The 19,892-nt window shown below is 40.5% G+C and overlaps 2 protein-coding genes across 13 annotated transcripts in view; one reads left to right on the plus strand and one right to left on the minus strand.

The window, feature by feature from the left end:
• The window catches only part of CNOT8 (CCR4-NOT transcription complex subunit 8), a 55,354-nt gene that overhangs the window by 31,213 nt on the left and 4,249 nt on the right, over window positions 1-19,892 (plus strand). For 5 of the 9 annotated variants that reach the window (XM_079916241.1, XM_079916242.1, XM_079916243.1 and 2 more), the window contains one exon: window positions 359-1,881. The exons of 1 other annotated variant lie outside the window; for it this stretch is intronic. In XM_079916241.1, the coding sequence (XP_079772367.1) occupies window positions 359-508 (150 nt within the window). In that variant the 3' untranslated portion in view covers window positions 509-1,881. Of the gene's footprint in view, window positions 1-335; window positions 1,882-16,499; window positions 16,646-19,892 lie in introns of those variants that run through there. 3 more of the 9 variants (XM_079916248.1, XM_079916247.1, XM_079916240.1) reach the window with 3 other exon arrangements.
• Window positions 2,421-19,892, minus strand: part of GEMIN5 (gem nuclear organelle associated protein 5) — a 41,645-nt gene continuing 24,173 nt past the window's right edge. Inside the window, exons 16-28 of one of the 4 annotated variants that reach the window (XM_079916235.1) lie at window positions 18,570-18,797; window positions 17,437-17,550; window positions 16,537-16,659; window positions 15,659-15,754; window positions 15,095-15,232; window positions 13,944-14,091; window positions 10,764-10,883; window positions 10,026-10,236; window positions 8,714-8,968; window positions 7,099-7,261; window positions 5,965-6,469; window positions 4,501-4,597; window positions 2,421-3,938 (exon numbers count right to left, since the gene is read on the minus strand). In XM_079916235.1, the coding sequence (XP_079772361.1) occupies window positions 3,771-3,938; window positions 4,501-4,597; window positions 5,965-6,469; window positions 7,099-7,261; window positions 8,714-8,968; window positions 10,026-10,236; window positions 10,764-10,883; window positions 13,944-14,091; window positions 15,095-15,232; window positions 15,659-15,754; window positions 16,537-16,659; window positions 17,437-17,550; window positions 18,570-18,797 (2,366 nt within the window). In that variant the 3' untranslated portion in view covers window positions 2,421-3,770. Of the gene's footprint in view, window positions 3,939-4,500; window positions 4,598-5,964; window positions 6,470-7,098; window positions 7,262-8,713; window positions 8,969-10,025; window positions 10,237-10,763; window positions 10,884-13,943; window positions 14,092-15,094; window positions 15,233-15,658; window positions 15,758-16,536; window positions 16,660-17,436; window positions 17,551-18,569; window positions 18,798-19,892 lie in introns of all 4 variants that reach the window. The other 3 variants (XM_079916234.1, XM_079916233.1, XM_079916232.1) reach the window with 3 other exon arrangements.

Here is a 19,892-nt window from a genome sequence, read left to right on the forward strand (position 1 = left end):
AGTCAGTCTGAGTCTAGAGCTCAAGCTCTTCACCATTGCACTACCTGTTAAAGAGAAGGGAGGAGATAGAGGCAGTTGTATTAAACAGCAACAGCAGCACAGGGATCCTGGCAGTAAAAACTCATGGAAAGTGGAAGTCTCTTCAGAAAGGGGAGCCTATGTAGAGAGAAAGGAGCATGAAAAGACTGTGTAGGAAAGGTCTGGAGCCTTTCTTTATGAAGTTAGTTTCTAGTTGGCTAGGTTTTCAAGGCTTTAAGAGAGCTGGGAGGTGTTGATGTAGTAGTATTGCGGCTTGGCCTGATTCTTGGCATGACTCTTGGCATGATTCTCACCAGGGGTTCTCTGTCCTATTCTGCAGTTGTTTTTTGAGGACAGTATTGATGATGCCAAGTACTGTGGGCGGCTCTATGGCCTAGGCACGGGAGTGGCCCAGAAGCAGAATGAGGATGTGGACTCTGCCCAGGAGAAGATGAGCATCCTGGCAATCATCAACAACATGCAGCAGTGATGGCGGCGAGGCTCTGCAGGGTGGGCCTGGTCCCAGAGTGGTGCTTAACGTGCTGACTGTGTATACTTATCTTCCTCCCCAAGAGAAGACGCTTCTTTTGAGCAAACTGTACCTACCATCTGCGTTGACAGAAAGACTTTTGTTTTGCTGAAGACAAAAGATGTCTTTTAGATCCGGAAGAAGGGAGTTTGCTCTGAATTTGTAAACACGTCTTCCCTGTTCCTCATCCCTAAGCCTCTCTTCTCCAGTTGCCTCCTGCCACCAGCATCCATGGCTCATTTGACACCTTCTAAAATCCAGGACAAGTCAGAAACAAACTAGTAAAATGTATATAACTCCTACCTGTGTCATTCTTTTTCTTTTAAATTTGTTGCTAATCTCTGAGGATGAAGACTTCTTGCTGTGATTCTCAGATGAGCTGAGGGCTTCAAGGGAAAGTGGAACCAAGTGGTGGTCTTGTGAAGTGGGTTATAGATGTTTAACCTTTCCTTTCCTTCCTTTTCGTTTATTTTGACCCTTCTCGAGGACATTTGCTTTCCTCACACTTTGTTGGTCTTTATGTATTATTCCGTGGAAATGAATTACTCAGTGCTGAAATACGAAGACCAGATAATGAAAACTTTCCTTAAAAACAAAATTCTACTGAATCTGTCTACCCTTTATTCACAAGGAACTCCAGAATGGGTATTAAGTTAAGCACTTTCTTTAAGTCTGTGTTCCATTGCGCCACTGAGATTTGCTGTCACATGTGCATCATTTGAAATCATTTTAAGTTTTCATTTCATAAAATACCTTGGATTTGATCCCGAAGGAAACTACTAAGAGCAGGTTTTTGGATCATAATTCTGTTACATTTTCAGTAATGTGATTTCAGATGGCCATCTGTATTCTCCTGCCTCTCTTCTCTGTTTTCCCTGCCTTTCCTTTTCAGCAAACTGAGGAGAAGTTAGGTAGATGGATTATGGTGAGTACCAGCAATGTGAGTCTTTAAAAAGTTATAGTGGTTACATGTAAACAGGACAGTAAGGAATTTGGTTTATAGGGTTCTCTTGGAGTAATATCCCACAACTGGGGTAGGAAGCTCAGGACTGTGATTTTTTTTTTTTTTAAAACTAGTCATTTAAAAAGTACACTGTATTTTTTTTTGAATGACTACAGTATGGACAATTTCAAAAAACCAAAAACTCCTTTGGAATAGTGGAAATGAAAACTGGTAACTCACTGAAGTGGTTGAATAGTCTTGCATATTAAAAGCTTATGGAAAACTCAATTTAAAATGATTCAAAAGTGTCAAGTATTATAAGCTGGTATTTAAGATGCTTGTAAATATTATTTATGTTTTTAATTTTGTAAAATAAAGATTTCTTTTTAACCACTGGCATGAAGGTTTGGTCTTTCAAAGCTCTGAATTGCTGGCTTTAGAAGACGGTTGTTCGCTGTCAGTGATATGGAAGCATCTTGTCTGTTCCCTATCTCTTGCCTTCATTTTCCACAAGTTGGCTTGCATTACAGAATGTCTCACTTTGTAGGAAGCTTTTAACGAGCAGCTGTGTAAGCGGAATTGTCCCTTAACTTCATACGCCTCGCTGATTATTGGGCCTTACTAGGAAATCAGTTTTAATTCTACTTCCTGGTGCTACTCCATGATATACGGCAGATTCACTTATTAATTGGTGGACTTCTTTTGGATAAATTGAACGTCTGATATCCTAAACTTGGTTCAGGACTTTGTTTCCAATCCTGTCTGTTGGCCCAAAAATGTGGGGTTGTTAAGAAGTCAGGTACAGGAGCAGATCTAGGATTTTGCCTGGGATGTTCACATACTGGAAGAGATATATTTATCGTAAGATTTGTGGTAAAGCAGCATAGGTCAGTGGTTCTCAACCAAGGTGCTTTAGCATGCTGGTGACTGTGAGCCCTCCACATATATCCTTAACAAATTTGGATTTAAAATAGGTGTTTATTTTTGCCACAGTTGACAACAGGCTTACTGACATGTCAGGAGAAATGTTGAGATGAAGGGTTGAGGAACTGAGTGTTGAGTAGGGGGTGTGCTCATTGCATGGGAGAGATAAGAAACAGCTTATTAAAGTGGTGCTAAAGAAAGGGGCGCAAGTGTAGTAGAACTGTAAAGAACTTTGCCTTGTGTATATATATGAGTGTATGTAGGGCTGTGTTAGTGGTCATCCTCAGAAAGGGATGGTCCTGAAGAGTAACCAAGAGAATACAAACTATGGGTGTAATTCAGCCCCTCCATATACAGTAGTCTCCCCTTATCTGCGGGGGTTATGTTTCAAGACCCACAGTAGAGGCCTGAAACCATGGGTAGTACTGAGCCCTGTAATGTATGCTTTGTGGTTTTCCTATACTAATGGGCAAGTAGTATATACAGCATGGGTATGCTGGACAAAGGGATGAGTCATGTGCTGGGTAGGACGGAGTGGGACCGCCGTGAGATTTCATCATGCTACTCAGAATGGCCACAGTTTAAAACTGTAAGTTGTCTATTTCTGGAATTCCCCATTTAATATTTTTGGACTGCTATTGACTGGGGGTAACTGAAACTGTGGAAAGTGAAATCGTGGCTGACGGGGGTGCTACTGTACTGCCAGATGTTCTTGAATTCCTGTGTTCTGCTAACGCAGTAAGGTCACCTACCAATCACAAGCCTTAGTTGTCAGCCAGTGCTGGTATCAATGACCTCAGTTTAGAGTTCTTTAAGTCTAAGCTATTGATGAGCATTCTTTCTGTTTCCCAACTTATTCAGTTGAAAGTTTCCATTATGTGCCTATTAGATACTAGACACTCTTTAGTGAGTGCTAGGGGTAAAATAGTAAAGGGAAGACATAATCTCTACCCTCAAACAAGAGTGTACATGTTTATGATCAGGCAAAGCATTTATAAAGGTAGCTTGTGTTTAAGAATGTAACACTTTGGGTGATTAAAATAGTTTCTCCTCTTTGGACGAAACCTGCATAAGGCTTTAGAGATTATCAACAATCACTTTGTAGGTGTTAGTTCTGAGTAACTACTGCTGGCTTTTCATGATCTTTCTTCCAGTAGGAAACCACAATTGAGTCCAAAGTCAGATTTCATTGTGTTTAAGTGTAGAGTTGATTGAAACTTGACTCTCATTTGTATTATCTGGATCACTGCAGAAACATACAGGGATCAAAGTGAATGTCTGGCGAGGTGTAAATGCAGAGGTGAAAGGTGTTGGATGTTTTGAATTTGGCACAGTTTCTTAGAGGTCCTTGAAAGTTCACGTGCAGAGGGTCTGGTAGTGTCGTTTGTAAACTTTAGTGCTGCCGTATTTCTGAAGGAGCTCTTGAGCCTGTTGCTGCATTTCCTGGGTCACGAAGCCAGAATATTGGGACCCGATGTGAAGCAGGATGAGGCAGCACTCCAGCACATCTGGGAAGGGCCAGGTCTGAAAGATGACACGGGGATAAATAAGGAAGCATTTGCAAAAAAAAAAGCCACAGACACCTGCACAGAGGCATGAGTGTCTCAAGTCTTATCTCATGACACTTCTCTGGCACGGCTGAGCCATTTCTCTCCTAAGACTTCATCAGTTACTCTAAGGAGAGATGATACTCAAGACTGAGATGTCCCTCTCAAATGATACAATCTTTTTCTAGAGCCCTACTCAAATGAATTTAAAACATGATGCTTCTGTTACTACTAGGGCCACATCCAAATATACCTATTCATTTGTAAGCAACCAAATACATGGTACCAACTGTAATTTTACTTTACCTCGTCATTAGAAAATTTGTTACATTTCTTTGAAGGCTAAGGTATAAAATTGCTTGTGGTGTCAATAATTCTACTCCCACAAAACATTTTAGCTCACCAAAGGCAACTGGATCTTCAATTTTTAAGCACATACAAATGTGTACAGATTTCAGATGACATTAAAGAATTTGGTGTAGTCAATTGATAATATAAAAAGTAATGTTTTACCAAATGAACTGCTATATAAATCTTACCTTAATACTCTCGGGAAACTTAGCTATTCTCTCATTGGCCTCTGTAATCCTTTTGGTTAATTCAGGCAAAGAAACTGGTTCATTTTTCTCTTCTTTACTAGTGATAATAATAATAAAAAAAGTGCAAATTATACGTCTTGCCCCTAACTTTTAAGTCTATTGTCCTGTAAATAAAATTACTTTGTCACCTGGGTCTTTATCTCTTATCTTTAAATACAAAGGCTAAGAGAAGGGAATTTAATGTGATGTGATATAAAATTTTCAAAATGCAGTCTTGTTCCTCACCACTTTCCAAATCCCCACTTCTTAGACATAGAGCTCCAATGAAAACTAAGGACCTTTAGGGGATTCAGTCCGCAGCCAAATGCAAAGGGCTTGGACTTCTCTGGGGAATGGGTTAGACAGAGCCTGGGTTCCTACCCTCAGGGTGTGTGGATGCACATTTTTCTGGGAAGAGTGTCTTAAGCTTCTCAGAGGGGCCCTCTGATCCAAAGGTTAAGAGCCGCTGGGTTAGAGAACCTTTTTGTGTTTTTCTTATTACTAAAACCAAACATAAAGCGCTGCCTAGAGTGTGGTAGCTCACTAGAGAAGTAACTCAAAACTCTGACTCAGGATTTCACTTGTAGTATTTTTAGAGCAACAAATGTAACTTTAATTTTTAAAAATTTAGTAATAATAGCTGTAAGTTTATTGACTGTGCTAGTTACTATATTTTAGGCCCTGTGCTGCGGGGGGACATAATCAAGGTAAAAGGCACTCGGCATAACAACTAATCAGTAACTGTTAATCACTGCAAATGCCCACAGCCAAGTGCCCTGTGATAATGCAAAAGGGCTCTAAAGTGATTAATAATCATCTATATCTACCTGGCCCTTATTTTCAATGGAAATGATTAGGATGCTGCAGCAATCTGATCATTTGGGATTTTTTACAGTTTAGTGTGTAATTCTGTACACTACGCTTTTTGTGTATTTTTTGGGATACTGCTTTCACTGATGAGGGTGCGGGTTCAATCCCTGGTTGGGGAACTGAGATCCCATAAGCCGCATGGTATGGTGAAAAAAAAAGAAAAAAAAAAAAGAAAATCAATGGTTTTCATTAATGATGCAATAATGCAACTCCCTATTTTACATGATTGATGATTTAGGAACCTATTGCACAAAAGTAGGATTTTATTGTACTGTTGTTATTAACAATATTTGTGATTCTGTTTAATTCTCAAAACAAGCAAGGATGGAGTTGGTACTCCATTTATGGATGAGGGAACTAAAGCTCAGAGACATTAAAGACTCCTGCCTGAGGTCACTGAACAGGGCCAGGATTGCAACCCCACATCTGACTTCAAAGCCTGTGCCTTAATGACTGCATTGTGGTGCTTCCAAGTGACCTGATCAATCTCATCAAGTACTATGTGAGAATCCAGCAGGGTATTTTAGTTCCATGTTGTATTGAATCAGTACTTACCACTGGTTCTGGGGACTAGAGAGGGACTGTTCTGCTTCCTGTTCAGGTTCATTCTTATCAGGGCCATTTGCTGTGGATTTACAAAGCTGACTCTTCTGGTGTAGGCGGATCATTTCTGCCAAAGTCTCTTGGACTTCAGCAATGGTTCTCTGTGCATTTTGGAGACCAGCGTGCTCTTCTGAAAAGAGCTCCTTACAAGCGTTCAGCATTTGCTCACCTTCTTCTGTGAGTCTCACGTCTAGTTCTAGAGTCCTGCTTGGCTCTGGCTGGGAAGCTTTGGGGTCAGTTTCTTCAGGGCTGACATTGTCGAGCTGTTGGCTCTGCTCAACAGAGGTTGTCCTTCTGTGAGCAGCCCTTACCCAGATGCTGGATTCGGGGCAAGGCCCGGAGAGAGACCACCAGAATTCATACAGACGTCCATAAATAAAAAAGGCCTCCAAACTTTTGAAAGCTGGTGTGGTGGGGGACTGATGGTCACCCAGTTTGTCTCTTAGGTGGTCACAGCCTAGGAGAGAAGAAGAGGATTTAGGGTTGTTCATTTCTTTTATCTGTCAGAAATCTGGCTTCCTGCCCACATGTTGTTTCCTGTCACCCAAGAGGCATATCAGATCCCAAGAAACAGAGCAGCAGTGATCCATGGGACCACATGCTTTCCACCAGAAGCCAACCAGAGCTAAACATTTCTTGGCCTAAGGCAGTGTCCTCATTGCTACAGGCCATTTAAAGCATGATAGAAAAAGTATTTCATCTGTCCCACTGAAGGCTCTGGGGGTAAGATCCCACTGTGTCTCTGAAAAACCACAGTGTTTTAGGTTAGTGACTAATTGTGCAGCTCAAGGAATGTCTTCTCCATTTTTAATAACTTGTGAGCACACTGCTATTTCTCTAGAGCTGTGTGTAGGAAAGTATATAGGAGGCAGTGAGGTAGGTAGGTAGGACCAGGTAAAGGAAAACAGCTTAGTCATTCTGGCTACCTCTTAAGGAGGTTGGGTAAGAGAATTCAAACTTCCTACTATATGACACACTGGCCCATGTCTGTCTTTCAATAACCTAGGTACTCCTGGTGCCACAACACTGGCGGTGGTTATATCATCCTTTAGTGGGTGTGCTCCAGCAGAGCTGGGGGTCTTTTACCCTCTGGAAGAAAGGCTGAGTGCACTTCCTGCATGATGGTGAAGTTTCCTGAGTTGTAGCTCCGGATCACAGCCCGAAGCAGTCCTTCCACAGCTGCGTCCCAGGAGGCCACCTGCTGGCTTAGCACTGCCAAGGTCAGGTCATGGCAAATGTGAAGCAGGAGCTGGAGAGAGGAGCCAGAGACTCAGTTAAACATCCTCTCACATCAGGCACTGGGAATGACACCAGAAATGTTCCTATTAACTGCATTTGGGAAGTACACACAGTCCACAATTAAGAAAGGTCCTCCCTATCTCCACCACCCATTTTTGCTTCCTCACTGGAAACTTTCATATTTAGTTGTACAGCAACATACACTGTCTGGTGTTAAAGTCTGTTCATGCTAAGAAAATGCCTTGACATTTGCTAAATGCAAATTAAAACAAAAAATTAAAATTAAAACAAAATTTAAAAAATTAAACAAAAATTAAAACAAAAAGTGAGTTTCTTGAACTAAAAGCTGTAATTAAAAAAAATCTGGAGTGTAATGAAGATTTATCAATTTTAAGTGTGCAATATGATGAGTTTTGACAAATACATATATGTGTGTGTGTATATATATATGTATACAGGTATATATACACACACATACATATGGTATAACTACCACCAAAATCAAGACATAGAACATTTTCATTGTAAGATACTCCTTTGTGCCCCTTTGCATTCACCTCCCCTCTCCCCATCCCTTGGCAACCAGTGATCTAGTTTTTGCCAGTATAATTTTGGCTTTTCTATAATTCATATGAATGGAACAGTAGAGTATGTAGTCTTTTGTGACTTGATTCTTTGACTTAACCATAATGCTTTCAAGATTCACTGATACTCTTTTTGCATTAGTAATTTGTTCCTTTTTATTGTTGCATAGTATAGTTTTCCACTATATGGATATACTGCAGTTTGTATACCCATTCACCAGCTGATGGACATTTGTGTTGTTTCTATTTGGCTATTATGAACTAAGCTGCTATGAACATTTCTGTACAAGACTCTGTAGACACCTGGGTTCACTTCTTTTAGTGAAATATCTAAGCAATGGGGTTGCTGGGTGTCTTCGTGCACAGGTATGTTTAAGATCTTATAAACAATGATCACATAAGGAAGCCACAAAATAACACATGTGGTCTGATGCAGGGGCTGAAATTTTTGTGAGCTAGGGCAGGGAAATGGCACTGGGGAAGGGAACATGAGGGACTTCAACTTGATTCTTCTACCAAAAGCAAAGGAGTATACAAAACAAAACCAAAAGACTCCATGAAGCAAAAATGACAAAATGTGAACATCTGTTAATTAATTCTAATTGATGGGTACCTATTATTATATTAGTTTCTGTGCTTTTCTTTGTGTTTAGACTTTTTTCTTTTTCTTTTAGAAGGGAATTCGGATCGAAGACTAACTTTAAAGATAAAGGGCTCTAATTCATCTGAAGGGATCTTTCCAGGTTTCCTGGGCCTGGCTTAATCTTTTCTGAAGTACAAACTGGCATTCTACATGTTTCCTTATTATACTAGACATGGATTAGAGAAGTCTCAGACTACTGAGTGATTAATATCAAAAGCTCATGCAGAAGGGGTACCTGTTTGGAGGGAGTGTTACTTGTAGCAGATGGGTACTTGATATCTTGCAGCTGCTGAAATGCTGCCTGGGACTGCTCTGGGGAGTTGAGGCTGAAGGCGCTTTTCCATACTGCCGTCACCCTCTCCACAAAGGGCCTCTCGCTGCCTGCGGGCCACGCATTGTAAGAAGAGGAGGAGCTTTTGCCCTCTGAAAGCTGCTTTTCCTCCAGGTGCCTGGACAGTAGCTCAAGAAGGCAAAACACCAATCTCTGACCCTGGAACCCAATAACAAAGGAGAGGAGCTGTTATGCAGGGAAGTGCTCCATTATCTAGAGCTCTCCCCAGTCTCTCAGATTCTCCCCCTTTGCATTTGCAGCAGCCTTCCCCTCTGTGCTGCCAGCCCAGTGAGTCTTGTGGGAGGGAAAAAGAGGTGATCTAACAGACAGTTTTTCCAAATGCCTTTTGGGGGATTCCTACCCACAGCTCTTGGGGCTCAAGCAACCATATTTATTACTTTTTTTTTTTAGCAACCATATTTGTAATATGACACCCCAGCTATAGCCCTACTCACTGAAATTTAAGCCACATGCAGGCCAGCCACTTAAGACTTGTGGCCCAGTTTGAGAAAAGATGGGCTGGACTCATCTAGTTCTTTTCTCTGCCCAAACTTCAGATTAAAGCGTACAGAAGTTAAAGCATCATAGGCAGAAGGTGCTGGACCAGACAAGCTGTGTAGATCTGAGAGCTGGGGGAGTGGTTAGGGGCTGTATCCAAGTAGGTTTAACAGAGGGAATCAGCTGGAAGAGAAGAGAGCACAGAGAAAAGGTCTAAAAAAAATCCTTACTTCTGCTGGGTTTTCAGTTGCCATGAGATTCCTTGTATATCCCTATAATATTTTCTCACTTAAGCTTGGGAAGGTCTCTGTTTCATATAGGCAGAATTACAGCTAACAGCTGGAGAGGGCTGCTACAGGTAGAGCAACGTGATTTCTGTTAAAGCCAATCCATTTTCTTCAAAGCAGACCCTCTTCCTCTTCATTTTTGTGCTGATGACATCAATGAAGAAACACAGGGGCTGAACTGACTGAAGGCTATTCGACTGCTAAGCAGTGGGAATTACTGTCAGTAACCACATTATCTTTTACTCTGAATGGGGCAACTGATAAGCCACAGTACTTAAATGGGATAGTATGGCCAGGGCTTGCTGGACACTTCTAAGGATACTTACCAAATTGGTACAGCTTGTGCAACTGGGTAATTCACTTGGAATTTGACTAGAAAAGGGTTTGGGGCTCATCCCTCTTAAAAGCAGGAGAGGCAGTAACAGACTGACCTTTAGACTTTCGTGGAGCTGCAGGGCTTCCTGGGCTCCCACCCAGTTCCTGGCCAGAAGCAGTTCTTGGGCACATCTGAGAGCCAGGGTAGCAGACAACTCATTCTCTCCTACGATGGAAGCCAACTCTGCAGCCGTTCTAAGTGATGTCACATCCCCCTTTTTGGCCAAAACTTTGGCTGCATCATAAGCTGAAGTGGCTCCTAAATAGCTAAAATACAAAAGAAAACTCAAGCAGAGTGTCATAAACAGATCGCCTACACCTGCTCCCCAGAGGGTTGAATCATCTCTTTCTGTCCACTTTGCCTTGCGTGCCTTCCTGTGGTCCCAGGTGTGTCATTACCTGTGGCTGTCCCTGTGAAGGCTGAGGCCAGTGCAGCAGAAGCTGAAGAGGCAGCATTATACAGGTTAAGGAAATAAAGGAACTTCAGCAGTTGCTGAGTTGAACCCAAGCAAAGGAGGCATTCCCTCCCATTTCCCATATTTACTGATACAAGACATCCCTAAAGAAAGGAGTGATTTCCAAGTCCACGACTTGGATTTCTTGAAGTTATAGTGACTTACATAAATACCAAGTAGGTAGATCCTGATGAATCTTATGAAGCTGCTTTAATACATATACGCTTTTTAATTTGCTAGTTATTTCACCCCCACCTCTAAACTTCTTTCTTCCATCCTTGTCCAGCTCTTTCAAAGCTCTTCTTTGTTTGGGTGCACTCCTGTTTCCCTCAGACTTACCATTTGGCTGCTAAGGCATAATGGCCGTCTTTTTCTAGGATGGCTCCCCAGCTGAGGTACAGGTCTTTCAGGATCGGGTCCTCTGGGCGCAGCCGGGCCTTGGCAATTGCAATAGCCTCCCTAGAGGCAAGAATAGGTAATTAGCCAATCTGAAAGAGGCCCTAGGAGGGGCTGCAAGGTAGGATAAGCCGTTCCCTTTGTGTTGTCTGTCTTGTTCCAACTTCCCATAAAAAAACTGTATCCCTGCATTACAGGGCAAGTTAGAACTGCGTGCTGTGCTCAATTCTTCACCTATGTCAGCAGTTCTTAAAGTGTGGTTTGTGGATTCCCGGAGTTCCAAAGGCTCTTTCAGGGGGTTCATGAGGTCAAGACTATTTTCACAATAATGTCAAGAGGTTATTTGCCTTTTCTCAGTGTGTTGACATTTGTACTGATTATGCGAAAGCAATGGTGGGTAAACTGCTGGCACCTGGAGCAGGAATCCAGTTAGTGGCCCTTGTCGTTAAAAAAAAAAGGTAAATTTCCTTGAAAAGGAGAAATGATTAATTTCAGTAAATCTTGCACATCCTGTTAATATTCTATGTGACAAAATGGGAAGAACATTTTGTATTCTTTGCTGAATTCCAAAGTACAATGGTTCTATGAAAAACCTGTATGAATGAATTGCAAGCTGAACTAGTTGCTTTTTTTTAGATGGAATCTCATTACTTCTTGAAAGAATGACTAACAAACAAACAAACTATAGTTATTTAGTGTTGAGTATTTGGCAGATGTTTTCTCAAAAATGAACAAAGCAAGCCTGTCATTTCATGGAAAACGACCAACAGTACTGTTGCCAATGATAAAATTTGAGCTTTCAGGTGAAAATTAGAGTTTTAGGAAACTTGTGCCTGCCACTGTGAGCTTGACGGCTTCCCCAAAGTTAAAGACTTTTCTGATGAAGTAAGCAATGTGATTTTTTTTTTGGTATTTTATAGTGAGATATGTTAACATTTGGAGGATCTGTGTTAACTGACTGAACTACTATTTTCCAAATGACATACAACTTCTGAGTTGCAGCCAACATAAAGTTGTAGCTGGAATAGAAGTGTTTTAGACTAAGGTGATTTAGACACAGCAATATTTAAGAAGTACATAATTTGAGACCTCTACTTCCAGCCATGATGGAGTGACAACTAGGACCAGACGTATCCTCCTGTTGCAAAATTAAAACATTGGAGAAAATAGGCATGAAGCAACTGTTTTCAGCCACTGGACACCAGGCAGCACAGAACTGTCATCCCGGAGAGAACGAAACAAATGTGAGCCCAATCATGGCCCTGGCTTTCTGCCTAAAACCATTTTCCCAGAAGGAATCCCAGCAGAGCTTCAGCAGTCAGGGCTGAGGGGAGACGAAGCCATTGGAATTTGTGGGGCAGGACAGTAGGAAGGAAGAAGCTGTCCAGAGAAAGAGCTCCACAACAGTGCTTAGGGATCCTGTTGAGTCTCTGGTTTAAACACAAAGCTCTGCATATGTAGGAAAGTCCTTAAGGCTGTACAAAGAATAATCAGGGAACGATAAGCTGAATAATTCCCAGGGCTCACTCAGGTTGTGGAGACATAAAAGTTTTGACCACCCAGACATTTGAGTTCTGATTTGTTGACTTACACAAGGCATTAGGTAAAGACACCAGAAGGCAGGAGGGCAAACTAATTCTAGAGTATGGATTTCTCTGAACTTGCCCTAAGAAAGCTTAAAACAGCCAGGAAAAGATCAAGTTGATCTGCAGGTAACTTTACGGCTTGCCAAAACAGAGTCCGGCATTCTCTAAAGGAAGACAACACACCAAAATAGGATTAAAAGGAAGTCTCACCAAAGCCATCATATGAAATGGCTGAAAATCAGTGGTGGAGAAAGTCCTAAAAACAGTCAGAGAAAAAAGACATAGTTCCTGTGTAACAAAGATAAGAATAAATGCAGTAGTCAAGTCAACAATGCAAGCCAAGAAAAAAGGGAATGATATCTATGAAGCACAAAATGACAGAACCTTCCAATCTAGAAGTCTACACCCACTGAAAGATCCCTTAAAATAGAGGCAAAATTAAAGACTTTTATAGACAAACAAAAGTTGATGGAATATGTCACCAGCGGGACCACACTACAAAAAAAAATGTTGAAGTTCTTCACAGAAAAGAAGGAATTGACAGCAATTGGAAACTTGGATCTACATAAGAGAATGGAAAGTGCTGGAAATAAATATATGGGCAAATATAAGAAAATGTTTAAAAACTTAAAGAAAGGTAATTGTTTAAAGCAAGAATTCTAATATTGTAATGTGGGGTTATAACATGTATATAGTATGTGAAATATATGACAGCAATAGTGGAAGGGACAGGAAGAAAGAAAGAAGTATGATGTATGCAAGAAGTGGTACAATATTATCTGAAGGTAAACTGATAAGTTAAAAATGCTCATCATAAACCCTAAAGTAACCATTAAAAAAAATAAAGGATTATAGCTGACATGCCAGTACTGGAGATAAAAAAATATTTAACTAATCTGAAAGAAAGCAGGAAAAGAAGAAATGAAATAGCAACATGGTAGATTTAAATCAGTCACACTAATATTTACATTAAAACACTCCAATTAAAAGGCAGAGACTCTCAGACCGGATAAAAAACAAGACCCAACTGTATGCTGTCTACAAGAAATATTTTGTTGCTTTTGTTTTCTGTAGTTAAATATGTACTGTAGTGGAAGAATAATAACTTGAACAGAAAGGATTCATACCAGTCTCAGAAGAGTGGTTACTCCTAGAGAAGGGATGAGGACAGAATCGGGGAAAGGCAATTCAACTAAGTCTGGAATGTTATACTTCTCACTTCACGGGTGGGGCTTAAAAAAGTTCCTCTCTTAGTAATTCATTAAGCTGTTCATTTGTGTCATGCTCTTTTCCTTATTTGTATTAACAATAAAGAAATTAAAAAAAAATATCAGTAGCAAATATTGCTGAAAGTTGACATTTGTTAAGTATAGGTGGTGGGTGCACTGATGTTTAAGCTAGCGAACATATATTTGTGTACATTTGAGATGTTTAATTACAATAAAGGTTTTATGGTGGTTATAATGAAACAGAACTGTTACGTAGATTAATTTCACATTACATCCAACTGCTGGTTCAACTGTTGGGTCATACAGACCTGTAGAAATGGTTTGACTTGAGCAGCTCCACAGCTTCATACACTTTGTGGATAGAAAGTAGGTGAGAGGCAGCCTTGACATACTGGTCCTGAAAACACAGTTGTTTGGCAAAAGCTTCCACGGCCCATACCCACACGTGGTAACCGGCTTCAAACAAACAAACAAAAAACAGCAGATTTAAGGAAAAAAAGCACGTACATTTGGGTTGAAAATGCTTGTTAGTCACTGCATTAAGCAGAACATTTAGATAGTAATTCAGTTGCTGTTTCATCTGATCATGTTTCATCTACCTCTCCCCATCCCTACATTTTGAAATGTAAATTGTTTCTCTGATTATGTAATACATAAAAAATAGTACAAAATTCAAATGTACATGAGTATGGAAGTCAGACAGTGCTTACCCTTGTTGGGGTGCATGTAGACTGCCTGAAAGGGAGCATGAGAGAAGCTTCTAGGGTGCTGGTAATGTTATGTTTCTTGATATGGGTGCTAGTTACAAGGGTGTATTCAGTTAGTGAAATTCAAGTACACTCATGACCTGTGTACTTCCATCTCTCTCTCTGGCATACTTCAATAAAAAGCTAAAAAATGAGGCATGGCATAAAAAATTTCCTTGTTATCCTGGCATCCTACTACCCAAACTTGTCCAAATTCCTTTCCCTGGAGACAACCGTTATTATTAGTTTCTTTTGAAACCTTTGGCAATAATCTATGAATATATAACCACACATGTATAAGTATCAAGGACAGAGTATTAAATATTCTGTTGTGCATCTATACCTTGATTCTTTTCACTTACTAAATTTTGGAGCTCCGCTCTGTATCAGAATGTACAGAGCTGCCTCATTTTTGGGGTACCTATAAGAGTTTCTACTGTATAGATATACAAGATTTAACCAGTCTTATACTGATGGACATAGAGGTTCTTGCAATCTTTTGCTATTACAAACACCACTGCAATCATAGTCCATATATAGCTGCCATTTTGCATGTGTAGGTGCAGTTAAATTCCTACAGTCAGAACTGCTGGGTCAAAGGGATGTGGATTTTAAATTTAATTATTAGACATGGCCAAATTGTCCTTCAAGACAAGTCTATCTTTAGTGGATGTATCCTAGAGATGCTAGGGCTTTTGTTGAAAAGAACATACCGACTGGTGCCATAGCCACAAGATTGTCTGTCAGCTCCCCTCTTTCTGCTGCAGTCTGCAGAACACCTTTTAGATCTCCTTTCCAAAGCATGAGCTGGTGAAATAATTCAGGGTGGCCATTTTCCAAGTGACCTTTTCCTGTTTGGAGGAGAAATATTTGGAAGATGTTTCAGAAACATCTGTCTGCACTGTCTTCTAGAAAAAGAAAGGCAGGATGAACGACAGGAATAAATTCCTAGAATATGTAGTCACTGGCTGATGGGTAAGTCACTTCCCAGAGTGTTCATAATGGGGACTGAAGCCCACTCAGTCACTTGTCCACCCACCCACCCACTTTCACTTGTACTCAGACACTCAGAATGAACACTGTATGTTTAGGGTCCTGTGACAGATGCGAGTGAGGGGTGTTTATGAACATGCAAATAAGGGAACTCAAAACCTAGTTAGCTGACATGTAAAACTAACCATTACCACACCACAGGATGGCAGCCATAAAAGAGGTATGTGTAAAGCGTTAGGGAAGCGTAAAGATGGACAGGATTGTGTTGATTGGACTAGTCTCACCTTCAACCTCAATCATTCTGTACAGGGTAGCCCTGTCTGTGAAAAGCCCCAGGTGAAGTCTTTCCTCAAGATCAGCAGACACATCCTCCTTTGGCTCTGCTAATTCAGAAAGACAAAAATTAAGATGAAGTCATTTAATAGGTTACTGTTTTCTGTCCAGTTACTTCCAAATGTATGTAACACCCACTTCAGATGCTGAGAAAAAGAGTCCTGTGCCCTTGTTTACCCTAACAGAGACCCCTGCTGGTTACAAAGTTGGCAAAATATGAAAATTCTTTGGTAGGTTTGTTAAGTTTGTTTGTCAGGTTTGTTAGGCTCAGGTTTTATACTGTTTGAATTTCATTTTATCATGTGCATCCCTTTTCAACACATAAAATTCAAAATTAAAAAGAAAAAAGTTGCTCAAATGTTAAAATAACACACATTAGGTGAGGGCTTTGAAAAACTGAGACCAAAAAACCTTCTATAAACAAAAACTTCCATCAAAAATTTTTAAAGGAACTGCCGTATTAAGGGTTATTTCCAATGAGCAAATGATTTTTTTTTCTACATGTACATGCTGTTTACTGGGGAAAAACAGTTGATGGAATTGATTCACGCTGAGATATTTAAGCCATCATACCAATTCCAGCACCCATATGGCTGGCAACAACTTGATTTATAATAGAAAAACAGCATTATGTCTCCAAGGCACTGGAGAGTGCTGACAGCGGTCAGAGTGTGGACAGAACCTGGAAGCAGGGTGTGGGGGAGGGATGATGCAGAAATACAACAATTTTGGACATTTGTTGGCTCATTCATATAACATATAAACAAGCACTTCTTATGTGTCACTTCCCAGAAGACTACGGATGGGCCAAGGAAGTGTATTTCTGTACCTCTGGAGTGTTTTGCGGTGGCTAATACCAAACAGTCCTGATGAAGCTCCTCTTTGGATCTGTGGTCCAGACTTGTACTCAGTGGAAGCATGGAACGAGCTTTTCGCTTCTTGATTAAGGCTTCTGAAATGTAATAAAAGTACCGACTGTCTGAAGAAGAGTTGATCAAAAACACAAAACTGAATGCATGCCCATTTTATATGTAACCTACTGGAGGGATACTGCTGGGCAGAGAAAGTTCCCACTCTTATAAGGAAGTTTTCAAATTAAATTAGCTGGGGGCAATGTTCACAACACACACAAACGTGTCCCTGTGAAAACTTGTGAAGCAACATCAACAACTGCAAAATGACAGTTCCTCAAGTACTAAAAAAATGACCCCAAATCGAAACAATCAAAACACTTACAAATATTTAAAATCTAAAACAAAACGAAAAACTGAAAACTTCTGAGTTTTCAGTTGCATGTAATTTTTGAGGATAATTTAACAAAATATTTTATTTATTTGTAATAGCCAAATAAATTTTTTATTCTTTTGTTAAAAAATTTTTGGCTGCGTTGGGTCTTCATTGCTGCACACAGGCTTTCTCTAGTTGTGGTGAGAGGGGGCTACTCTTTGTTGTTGTGTGGGCTTCTCATTGCGGCAGCTTCTCTTGTTGCAGAGCACGGGCTCTAGGAGCGCAGGCTTCAGTAGTTACAGCATGCGGGCTCAGTAGTTGTGGCTCGTGGGCTCTAGAGTGCAGGCTCAGTAGTTGTGGTGCACGGACTTAGTTGCTCCACAGCATATGGGATCTTCCTGGACCAGGGATTGAACCCGTGTCCCCTGCATTGGCAGGCGGATTCTTAACCACTGCACCACTAGGGAAGTCCCCCCAAATATTTTAATTATTAAATACCAACCTGACTTTTCTTTAGGTGCCTCCTTTTTCAGTAAAGTGACTTTGTTATTAATGGTGACTTTTGACTTTTCAAAGCCTAAGGATGCTGGAGTGCAGATAACTGGTTCTTTAGAGACTACATCATGGGGAAAAAGAAAAAAAATGTGGATAAGAACAATGTAGAATCTAGTTCTTTTTAAAAATTAAGAGTATACCAGTCTTAATGGTGTGATTTTATCTATTACCCCAAATATAAGATGAAATATTTCAGATAGGAAGCATGGGTAGTCTCCCTTTCCCCATCTCACAAACTGCCTTCCAGGAATCTGTAAGTTTATTACTTAGAACTCTTGACTAATTGATCTAAGGAAAAGTTATAAAGGTTCTAGCCTCCACAGCTTTATACCATAGGTCTAGGAGTTCCCAACTTGGCTTGGGTGACAAAGTACTAATTGCATATTTAATTCCACAAACAAGGAACAACTTTACCAATAGAAATTTAAAGTGTATGGGATACAGAGTCACAATCCTGAGTGTACACACCATGAACTCAGAAAAACCCGCAAAAAACAAAAAACCCAAACTAAGTTGTTGATCTACAGGGGTAAAGAACATTTTACGATAAAGAAGTATTCTGATGAATCTAAAAAATAAATCCATTAAACTTTTTAGATCTTTATTTACCCAAACTGTGGGTCCCAGTGGCCATCCCTTGGGATGGAGAGGGTCAGGGAGGACTCTGTACCATATATTTTGGCCATTTTAAATTCTGTCACATCAAAATATTCTGCTGTAGAATTAAACATGAGTCAGTCCTATTTATATTGTTTGCCTGCAAGTTCCCAGAGTGGTGATAGTTTCTAGGTCAGATATTTGTAAGGGACAATGGTTTCTTTCAGTAAACATGGCTGATGACATCATATTGTTACAACTTTCCCCATGTAAGTTTCTATGTATACATTGCCCTAGTTTCACTTTGTCCCACAGTCTTACCCTGCTCAAGTTGATAAGAAGTTTTCTCTATAGAACTTCACTATTTCCATCCCAGTCACCCAGTAGACCCCCTTAATACGTCAAAGGTAGACCTGGCTTAGTTTCCTGGTCATGACTACTAAGTCCTAGAGAGTTAGTGAAACACAGGATTTGGCCACATACCTGCCGAGGTGACACCACAGGGTAGCTCTGGCTCCTGGGCTTCTTCCTCAGTCTCCTGGTCTGACACTCCATTCTCAACAGGGCCCGAGCTCTCCTTTACACTCTCTTCTTCATTCCCGTCACACAATTCCTGCTTTACAGGCACTCTCAAGATGGGCTTTTTCTTCTTTTTGGGCTTTGGCTTAGGTTGAGAGAGCCTTTTTTTCTCTAATTCAATATTTTTCTTGCCTATAGAAATCACAGTTCAGAAAAGGATAGATTAAAGTATATATTCTTGGTTAAAAGCACTCTAGGAGATAATCTCCAAAACCTTATTACTCTTGTTTTTGATAACATTCTTGCCCTTTCCCTTCCTTCCCAATGAATTCTTAGTTATATTATCAAAACGTTAACCAAACCAAACCCTTTTGGGATTTCATTAAATCATAAACACAATGCCCCATTTACCCCTGAATACTTGAGTGTGTATCCTACAAACAAGGATATTCTCCTACATCATCAGAGCACAACCATTAAAATCAGGAAATTAACGATGATACATTACTCCTGTCTACTCCCACCTCACTTAAGTTCTGCCAGTTGTACCAAGAATGTCCTTTATAGCAAAAAGAATCAATCCAGGACTACATGTTGCACTGGCTTGTTATGTCTCTACTTTCTTTCAGCCTGAACAGGCTCAGATTTTATTTTGACTTTCATGACTGGAAACTCATGAAGATTACAGGATACTTATTTTGTCAGATTTCCTTCAAATTGGGTCTGCCTTATGTTTTTCACGATTAGATTTAGGTTATGCATTTCATTGCCCCAGGCAATCACTGATTTGCTGTCACTGTAGTTCAGTTTTGTCTGTTTTAGAAATTCATATGATTTATAACTACATTTCTTTTTTTTAAAAATTTATTTTATTTATTTATTTTTGGCTGCATTGGGTCTTTGTTGCTGTGCATGGGCTTTCTCTAGTTGCGGCGAGCAGGGGCTACTCTTTGTTGTGGTGCACGGGCTGTTCATTGCAGTGGCTTCTCTTGTTGCGGAGCATGGGCTCTAGGTGCACGGGGTTCAGTAGTTGTGGCATGTGGGCTCAGAAGTTGTGGCTCACGGGCTCTAGAGCACAGGCTCAATAGTTGTGGCATATGGGCTTAGTTGCTCTGTGGCATGTGGGATCTTCCCAGACCAGGGCTCGAACCCGCGGCCCCTGCATTGGCAGGTGGATTCTTAACCACTGCACCGCCAGGGAAGCCCTATGACTACATTTCATACTCTGTATTAGCTATACAGTATTTAGTCTTTGTGCCCGGCTTCTTTTGCTAGGCATAATCCTTT

This window comes from Stenella coeruleoalba (assembly GCF_951394435.1).
Source record: "Stenella coeruleoalba genome assembly, chromosome: 3".
NCBI lineage: Eukaryota > Metazoa > Chordata > Mammalia > Artiodactyla > Delphinidae > Stenella > Stenella coeruleoalba.